This window comes from Anoplopoma fimbria, chromosome 19 (assembly GCF_027596085.1).
Source record: "Anoplopoma fimbria isolate UVic2021 breed Golden Eagle Sablefish chromosome 19, Afim_UVic_2022, whole genome shotgun sequence".
NCBI classification, from domain to species: Eukaryota; Metazoa; Chordata; class Actinopteri; order Perciformes; family Anoplopomatidae; genus Anoplopoma; species Anoplopoma fimbria.
In genome coordinates, this window is record NC_072467.1 from 12,426,444 (window position 1) to 12,436,475 (window position 10,032).

Genomic DNA, 10,032 nt, shown 5'->3' on the forward strand with positions numbered 1-10,032 from the left:
AAACTTTTTCGATTTTAGCAAATGGCTGCAATGAAACAAAGAGTGAAAAATGTAAAGGGGTCTGAATACTTTCCGTACCCACTGTATATATATACACATTTACGGACTGTAATAGTGGAGGGGTCCAATACTGCCCTCTGAAAACTTGGGGGGGGGACATTTCCCCAGTGCCCCTAATTACATCACCATTGCCATTAATGCAACACTATGAAGACATTGACTTCTCATTTCATTGAATCTTCATCTTTTACAGCCAAAATAGGTTTCAAAGTTAAATAATACAATTGGTGTCTGAATTTTTTTATCTGTATTAAAATAGCAGTTATTAAAGGATAGAAGAAAAACCTCAATAAGCCAGGTGATTCCAAACTCTTGAACAGCAGTGTGTGTTACCACAATCATGTCTGAGAAGTGTTATATCTTTTGTAGAAATGAATTAAAAATCAAACACAGAACCAATGCATTTACAACAGCAAAAAAACAACAATAACCGAGGACTTTGATTATGCTTTTTAATTGATGAGATATATTTGAACAAGTCTGTCAATGCTACTTTGTTGATCATGAGATCATGAAGCAGGACATCAACAGAATACCTGGCCAGAGTTCATTCATTATAGAAAATATAAAAACAATGAAAAGACAGTGATTTGAAACAGATATGGGCAGGTCTTACAAAACAGTGGATGTTGACACAGAAGAAGACAACTTGAATCATCCAGTGGTCCTCAGGTTGGAAATGTTTGCATGATTGCGTGTGTGTGTGTGTGCGGCAGGTGTGTTTCTCTCTGAGTGTATGCCAACCGCTTTATTCTTAAAGTGCATACAGTATATTTTATATGTGTGAGCATGAACTGTCTTGTACTTGTGAGTACGTGTGTTAGGGTATGAACAAATTCAATAAATATAAAAACGCAGACACATTTTCATTCATAAAGAAACAGTTTGGTCAAAGTAAAGAGCAGGAAATGTAGACAAGAAGTCCCTCTCAAACAGGCATTTTTAGGGCCAGGTGTATCCTGTGTGTTTTACATCATCAATGTCTAATACGTTCATTAGTCCACAAACGCACACACACACCACCCACGGACAGCCTTGAACAGACAAGAGGCACAAACACTGTTGTTAGCATCCAAGAGATGCCTGGAGCGAAGTACGTTCACATCTCCGAGACTCCAGCAGGCTTTAGAGCAGTCAGACGTCTGCCTCGCCGGCTCATTAGACTCTGGGTAGTTCCACATCTCCGGTGTTGCTACTCAACACAAGTTGTCCGTTTAACAGCGTCTCAGTTTCTGGAGGTGAAACCCAGCTACTCCAGCAGCAGTTCAGAGTTGCAGTTCCAGTCAAACTGCGGGGTTTTTCCCAGTCGTCGTCGTCGTCGTCGTCTGCTGCTGCTGCTGCTGCTGCTGCTGCTGCTGCTGGAGGTATGTGGGCCGTTTGATGCGCGGTTTCCTGCGCTTGGGTTTGCTCTTGGCCTTTGTGAGCTGGACCACGAAAAACGACAAGACGACCATTGCTCCCAGGAAGGCGAACACGGGGATGGTCTGGCCCACCTCTTGGTTGTAGCGGCCGGGCATTATCCCTAAATGGAATAAGGTCACAGATCAAAAGAAGCCCTTCTCAGTAACCCCTTTAACATCTTCATTCTCACACCCTGCAGTCACTCTTTTCATGTAAATACTGTGACAGAATAAATACATATTAATCAATACATACTGACACATAAGAATTTTTTAAGGAAACGTGTTCAAGTTTGTCATTTTGTAGCTTTGAGTTGTGTAAAAAAAAAAAATTTAGACTAGGGAAATTAGACTTTTCTGCTGTATGGATGATAAGCTTGTCTTTTAATTAATTCTCAAATTAATAATAACCAGCCACTTGGATAATTAATAGTGTACAATTCAACACAAACTAAAAGGGTGACAAATTTCCTCCTCCATGTCTTATATTAATACTATTCTACTGCAAATGCTACTGTTGAGTTAAATAAAAATAAAAGAAAGCTCTAAAAACTAATCCCAAGTCAGATTAAAGTAATAACTTTGAACAGTGTGTTACCTCCTGGGATGTCCCAGGCCCCGCTCTCCCCTGGAGACAGAGGTCTGACCTGGGGACGGTAAGCCCTCACATTAGGTAGCGCCACTTTGTCCAGATCCACCGAGAGAAGCTTCTGGTGCTTCCACAGGTTACTGAGAGCACGACAGGGAGAGAAAGAAACAACAGGAAGGAGAGAGAGACAGTGAGACGAATTATAATGTATACAGCGTAATGTATGCATGCGTTGTGTCTGTCACCAAACTGAGGCTGTACTTTATGAGATTGGTTTTTACTTTGATTCACTTTGCTGATGGGATGGAGAAAAAAGGAAAATTGCCGCCAAGGAGAGACTTTGGCATATAGTTTCACGGCGGTATGGGCTGGCAGAAAAAACAGCGGCAGAGTCTGCAAAGCTGATCGTAATGGGATAGAAAATGTGAGGCTGATCAAAAATAATGCACGAGTTGCACCTCTACCATTGATCTCAGCTACCGATATCACCTGGAGTTGCTGTACATTCACGTCTGGATGACTGAATTTGATTCACTTTGATTCACTGTGTTGACAGTTTGGGGAATAAAAAAAGGCTGTTGCTGCCAGAAAAAATAAATTCCATGTTAGAAACCCAAGAATGCTTAAAGCAGTGTGTCACTGAAATGTGTTGCCCACATACTGGGGGATATGCCTCTCCCTCTAAGTAGTGCTGCGACTGAAGGAAAGGTAAATAAAGGATAACTCAAACAAGATAACTCAATTGAATCTCTTTCAGACATGTTGAGAAATATGAAATTGCAGGGAAAGCTGCCGCGGTCAAACCGAGCACCACATACATCATCAAAAATGTGAGTAAAAAAGGGCAAAGGCTTCTGGGGCAAATTCTTATTTAGCAGCACAAATATAGATATGATTAAAAGAGAATGTTGTGTTATTAGTGTCACATCTACCTGGGAGCTGTCTCATTGAGTGGCTGTGGCTTTGCCCAAGACAGATGAGGGCAGGCTGGTAGTGGGCGGGGCTTAGGGTCTCCCAGGTGAGCCTCTAGAACTTTGGAGTAACGGTAAAGATGGTTGCCTGCAAGAATGGAAATAATATATTTGAATAATAATAATAATAATAATTCGACTCATTTAAAAGCAGGGTTTACAAGCTAAAAAAAACAACATTGACAGATCTGTTAATGTCTTGTGTAATTTTCTTCCTCACCCTCCAGTCTCTGTGGCAGTGGGCGGTCGGTGCCCGTGGGTGGTGTCACCCTGCTGTGGGAGTGGCTGAGGCTGGGAGGGGTCATACTGTAGGAAGTGTACTGAAGGAGAGCGTCCAGCAGCCAGAAACAGTCTGAGAAGTAAAGACACAACAAAAATATTATGACATTACTATCGGCTCAGCTTCGCCTTTGTTCTGGGTAAGAAGTGAAGAAGCATACACGCATCGGAACGCTCAGGAAACGTTACCTTTCTGTCTGTGGCTGTCGTCTATACAGTTAGAATCACCGTACAGAGCGATGCGACCCCCCCCGTCAGACGGTGTTTGGTATAGTCCGAGGATGGGAACTCCCTCCACTACTGCTGTCTCCTGCTTTAACACTTCCAGACCTGTGAAAAGAGCGCACACAGAGCACGCACACACACTGTGGTGTTATATCTGAACTTAGGACACACAGATTGTAAAAGTTGCCTGCATTGCTTCTGGCCAGCACTCAGCTACGCTGAGCTCAGCTGGTTTCAATACTTCAAGAGCGATGCTGGTACCTTGGTCCTTTAGATTCTTGGCAATCACTATTCCATCTTCTGGGAAACGAGCGATGCTGCAGCCTGAGGCGTAGTACACTGAGAAAGAGAGGGGATGTGTGACTGAAACAACACTAACAGGGGAATAATGCTATTCAGAAATGGTTTCTGTGTGTCTTACTGTCATGATCAGCCAAAGTGAAGTCTCCCTCGTACAGCCCATCACTGAAAGCCATCCCCCACACTGAGATCAGGTCGTTCAGAGCTGGTACGTTAGCGCCCCCTGTGTCTGGCATCCACCACTGCCTGCAGGTTACATCAAGAACACCATCTCCGTAAAAAAACTCATATAGGACAGACAAATATAAATCTACATAAGTAATTTGGGATGCACTGATACCGGACCGATACAGGCTCAAATAACTTACATACATATAGATTTACAATTCAGTAAATCTATATGTATAAAAACTATTTTAAAAGTTAGGAAAGAAAAGTTAAATCAAGTCTAATGTTGCCTTGCACGTAAAATAATGATGCCAGTCACTTCCAAACAGTAAGGCGTACTGCTTATTATCCAAACACTGATATCGGATCAGTTCTTGGAATCGCTATTGGTGCATTTCAATAAATAACAATCAAGAAATTGACTGCTATTGCAAATTAGTAGACAGAGCTAAGCATTGCATTAAATTTGACATCTGCCATGGACAGAGTATTGGTTAAAAAAACAAGAAGCCACGTGAAAGTCATTTTCCCAGAAATGAATTAAGATCAAATCCAACACAACCTGGCCAAAAAATGCAGATTTCAAGGGATAAAAATAGCCACAATTAAAGAACTATAAGAACAATAATGGAGATAAACGTAACAATAGCAGCGCACTGATGAAATAAAAACGCTTCCTAATTCAGTTTTCTGTTTCGGGGTCATTTGGTCCAGAAGAAGCAGCAGTGAATGAACCAATCTGAAAATGAACCGTCACCATTCAATTAAAATTGAATTACTCAGCTTATATTTTGAAGCTACAACGACTATATTTAAGTCTTTTAATCCTGTGGATATTGTGCAACAGCTTGGGTGGGATATGAATGCAGCAGCGAGGAGTTCTTTGTCATTTTTAGCTCTGCATGAGCAGCTCTGAATGTGAAAAGTCGTGATGTTTTATATCTTTTGCAGAGCGAGGGGGCACGAATGGAGCCCAGTACTGCAGAGAGGGAGTCGGACAGAAACTGTGATACAGCGGGATGTTAAACACACATAGCAGTTTATCTTGCCGTCGTAATAACGTGATAAAGCTGCTGGTGAAAGCAGGAGCTTCTGAATTAATCGCTGTTGAATCATTATACTGTCACATAAAGGAGGAAGAGGACACATAGATCATTTTAAAGATATAGACACAGGGAGCTTCCCCCAACAGGAGAAATCCCAAGTTCCTGTTCGTTAATCAAAAAACACTCTGCATTACCTGATCATTTTTCTGATTTTTTTTTTTTTTTTTTTTTAGATCAGATAGAGTGAGAACGGTTTTGCACTTCTTACAAGAGCTGCAGTGATGTGAAGAATCCCTGTCTACAAATATTACGGCTGCACCAAATGTCTTTTTTTCTTCTATCAAGGTTTCAGAATGACATCCCCACCCTAAAAAAACCCCCCTCAAAATCCTTGAAAAAAATCCTCAAATTAATTTGGAATAAATAATAAAAAAAAAAAGTTGTTATCAGATTAAATTTGTTAGTTTTTAATTATATTTTTAAAATCCACTCTCTTTAATTAATGCACCGCCACCTACTTCTAGTCATAGGTGATGAATGAGTGGGATTATTTTTGAATGAGTATGAGATTTTTTAGGGGAATCCTCCTCATTCTACGTTTATTGCTTTGCTAAGTGTCTAAGGCGGTTATATACCTGGTGTTTTCGTCATAGAACTTGACCTTCCTCATGACCGAGGTGTTGTACCAGTCGCTGAAGATGATGAGCGACAGGCCGTTGTCGATGTCTCGCCTCAGCTTGGTGATCTCTTCAGGGAAATACTCCTCCTCGCTGTCCACCATCAGCAAAGTGCCTGCGGGGAACCAACAGCAGCTTGTTCTCTTTTGCTCAACCATCGGCACTCAGAGAAAAAAAGGGCCTGGAGCTGCTTAAAATTATTGTAATACTGTTGTGTGTTTAGTAGTCTCTGTGCTCTCACCATACTGGCTGGCATCAAAGCAGGTTATGGGCGCTCCGAGCACCTCAACAAAGTATCCCATGCTCCTCAGGTGCTGATACATGTCCTTGAAGTTAGTGTGGATGTGGTCTCCATTCCTGGAAACATAATGTGTCCAGAGAATTAAAACAAACATCACATTTTTAAAACACAAAAAAAAGAATCAACAAAATCTGAGATTGGGATACAAGACGGGTGAAGTGAAAAAAAGGCTATAGACCTCAAATAAATATGTGCACACACACACACACACACACACACACACACACACACACGCACACGCACACACGCACGCACACGCACACACACACAAACACACACCAGTCTAGTGGGTCGTTCTTCATGCGGAGGTTGTCTCGGGGAAAGTAGCCAGGCGGGTATCGCAGGTTGTGGTACTGGTCCCACAGCACCCTCTTGCTGCGCGGAGGGGTTGGCACTATCTTCACCTTGATGGGCAGTTTGACCGTGGAGGTCAGCTCACCACCCGCCTCGGACTGCAAGGGGAGAAAGGTCATGAAGGTGAATGGGTTATAATTGAAGAGGAGTATTGAATCACAAAATACAGATGCACTAGAACTAGAATGAGCTGTGCAGTTGCAGATCAAGTAATTAAGAAAATAAAAATGAACCACCAAATAGGCCTACAAGTTGGAGATGTGCTGATGTTGAGCACATTAATAATAATCAGTAAGCTGTCAGTTAATAGGCTGACAAAGTACACACCTCCCACAAACCTGAATAAGACGACACATGATAACATTGAGGGTGCGTGAAAATCAGTAAGCTAAAAGTAATGTAAACATGGTTTAACTAAATAAACAAAAGGATAAAGGCTATGCATGAGCAACAGTGCAAACTTGACAAAACCAGAAAGTAAGAAAAAAAACACTAGTACTACTATGTAGCGTATTAAAAAGTGAAGACATTGGACGGGTGCCGATGAAGGGAAAAAAACATTAAAAGCTGCTTAGAAGTCGGAGCTCAGGCGACTCACATCGTTCTCTGCAGGCGACGCCACTGTGACCATTATATGACCTTGAGCGATCCCTTCCCACGACGCCGCTTTCTTGGCCACGGAGATGGACACGGCCAGGTAGCCGGCCCACGGCCACAGCACCGGAGAGTAAGAGACGGCCACGTCGATGTGGTCGCCGTTCTGAGGGAGGTAGGGCTGCCAGATGGGCTGAACGGGGGAGAGAGAGAAACCAGGAGGGTCAAGGATAGAACTCGTCCTTCACTTGTCCTCTTACAGAACTTCAGGAAGTAATATTCAGTTGTTTGTAGAGTAGCTTTTCACTTTAATATTTCTGTTGATTTGTATGTTGTTTTGTGTGTTCACCTTGTCGACAATCCTGCCAGTGACACCCATGCCGTTGAGAATGGTCACGTTGACGATGGTGGGCATCCCTCCATAGTAGATGGGTTGAGAGCAGTAAGGCCACATGTATGGAGACTCCGTCAGGTCGATGTAGCTGGGAGAAAGACTGACGGGAGACAAGGAATAGAGAGGATACTGTATAACTCGTTTTTTAATGAAACTAACCTTTTGTGTGCTTTCCGTGTGAGAAAAAGCACCAGACTTGAAACAGAAACAAGTAACTAAAACAAATGTATCAGGTGCAGATAAATTACTTTTATAGCATGATTTCCACCAATGTGTCTTTGTATGTAAAACATTAAGAATAAAGCTCCTGAGATAAACATCCAAAACTCTCCATTGACAATTGGCCATGACACATATGTTACATCCATCTAATCTAGATAATTTTCCTGAATTAAAATGTCTAAAAAACAACTAGACTCCTTTTATATATTTTGTCAAGTCGTGTACTTTTATTGATTAGTCCTTTTTAATTATTTACAACAATTTTCAAACCTGAGAAATACGTAATTTTGATCTGGATAACGATGCGTTTCATTTGGTTGCCTGGCATCCTATCCTCGGTGTGCATGCGCCAACATTGTGGTCGTCTGCCAGCTATGGTTTTTAAACTACATAATTAACAGGATTGAGGGATTTTAGTAATTCGGCATCTTAATTTTAAGTCATTAGAGAAACAAGCTGAGCAAATGTTTGCGGCAGCTCATCCTTTGCCTAACGACGAGCATCGGAGAAAAAAGATTTTTAACATGGAACCATTTCATTCATTTTACTGGTTTTAATCATAAGGTCGGTTTGTTTTGAGGAGAGCTTTGCCGTAAAAACTGAACGATGACCACTGAAGGCATCATAACGGGGAGTGGCCACCTGCAATGTTGGCGAAGAAAACAACTCCCAAGATCCCGCACCACTTCACAACATCACCAACGTATTTCTATTTATTTTTTTATTGTGAGACCCTGAGCGGCAGAAAATTACATAAATATTGTGGCAATTTTCCATGAATCCATGACCCATGATGATCCAACAGAAGGCAAACGATGGACTATAAAATGTGTATTATACTAATGCTGACTATTCCAGTATTATACAGTAAATATGTAAAAATGTTTAGGCCTTTGCAGGCTGGGTAATAGCTGTATGCATGACAAAATTGTAAAAACAATCAAATCAATAATTAATCTATTATATTCATATTGCATCCTATCATATTCAAGTTGAGGTGCACAAACCAGTCACAATGTCATTTTTATAACAGATCAATTTGTTGGTTCTACTATGAGTATGGGGAAAGATTTGAGTGGAATACTCCACTGTTACTAAAATTGTCAAACAGACATCTCATACCATCTCCGCAGGATAATCCTCTCCTCCAAAAGTATTTTCGCTGTGACTGTGACGTCATTGGAATCCATTGTATCTTTTGTGATTCAAGACTATAGCTGCTGTCCTTCATAAAGAGCCAGCTGCAAACTATGAGAGCCACATTACAAGTGTCATGTGATAGTCACGAATATGCCAAAGCGTGCAGGACAACATTTTTGGACACAGGTCCGTGTAGCTGAGAAACAAACTTGGCCTGTTTGTATTTGTACGCATGTTGCCCATTCAGGATGTACCTGGCCTGAGGTTTGTAACTGTTGAGGATCTGGTAGGCTCGGATAAGGTCAAGCTTCCCGTGGCCCTGCTCGAACATGTTGACCCCCGGCAGCCTGCGGGCCGAGGCGATGAGAGCCTGCTTCATGGAGGCCGGATTCACCAACTCCCTGTTCAACACAGTGCTGGAGGACAGAGGACAGGCTGGGTCAGTTTGTATCCTTGAGCGTGCTGGTGTCAGATTCCACAGCTTTTAAATTCATAACAGTGCTGGCGGAAAGAAGAGGGATGGGCTGGTATTTGTGTGTGTCATTCTCCTGGGAGAGAGGAAGGGGTGGCTGTTCTCATTGAGGGTGGTGTGATGTTTAATCCCGGCAACATGAGCTCACAGAATCCGCTCAGTTACAGCTCTGTAACAAGAGGGCTTTCTCCATGTCGAGGCAAGATATTGCCAGACTGAGAATAACACCTCCTTACTCTGGGACACATTTCACTGCCTGCTCATGTTCAGGATTACAGCACAAGAGATCATAACGCCACATCAGGCTTAAAAAAATAAAAAAAAAACCTGCATGTATCCTTAGATGTCTAACTTCTCTACAGGTCAGCTGTAACAGCAGCACCCTCATTGGGACACTCTCACTGTACGTGTCATCACTTAGACCACCAAGGCGGAGCCAGTGAATACAAATAAAAACATTTTGGCTGCTTTACAATTTCAATATTGTGAAGAGTGGAGATCTTACGATTCCAATGTGGGTTGTGCGTTTTGCAGGTATATAGTTGTAAATCAAGGTATTGGACAAATTACCAAATAAAATGGTCCAGTCACTGTCAAAGTCAGAAAAATAAATCATTGTAACTTAGTGGTTAAATGCAGGAAGCTTTAATGTCTCACCATGAAAATAATAATCAAATCAATAACAGCCTCAACCTAAAACCTGCCTTGAGGTCAATAAATCACATAAAAGACCCACTAGATGAACACAAACACAACAAGGATTCAAGATTCTTGCCTTTCTAGAAAACATCAAACTCCTGTCACTTCAAGACAACTAAGTCCACTTCACGACACTGACCT

The 10,032-nt window shown here is 41.8% G+C and overlaps 1 protein-coding gene across 1 annotated transcript in view; it reads right to left on the reverse strand.

The window, feature by feature from the left end:
• Positions 1-504: 504 nt before the first annotated feature.
• mbtps1 (membrane-bound transcription factor peptidase, site 1) overlaps positions 505-10,032 on the reverse strand; it is a 22,037-nt gene continuing 12,509 nt past the window's right edge. Inside the window, exons 10-23 of the mRNA XM_054619628.1 lie at positions 10,031-10,032; positions 8,975-9,136; positions 7,314-7,458; positions 6,969-7,157; positions 6,296-6,468; positions 5,957-6,072; positions 5,674-5,830; positions 3,946-4,070; positions 3,786-3,863; positions 3,489-3,629; positions 3,241-3,372; positions 2,982-3,108; positions 2,059-2,189; positions 505-1,582 (exon numbers count right to left, since the gene is read on the reverse strand). The exon at positions 10,031-10,032 is cut by the window's right edge and continues 150 nt beyond it. Of these exons, the coding sequence (XP_054475603.1) occupies positions 1,344-1,582; positions 2,059-2,189; positions 2,982-3,108; positions 3,241-3,372; positions 3,489-3,629; positions 3,786-3,863; positions 3,946-4,070; positions 5,674-5,830; positions 5,957-6,072; positions 6,296-6,468; positions 6,969-7,157; positions 7,314-7,458; positions 8,975-9,136; positions 10,031-10,032 (1,917 nt within the window). The 3' untranslated portion in view covers positions 505-1,343. The remainder of the gene's footprint in view (positions 1,583-2,058; positions 2,190-2,981; positions 3,109-3,240; positions 3,373-3,488; positions 3,630-3,785; positions 3,864-3,945; positions 4,071-5,673; positions 5,831-5,956; positions 6,073-6,295; positions 6,469-6,968; positions 7,158-7,313; positions 7,459-8,974; positions 9,137-10,030) is intronic.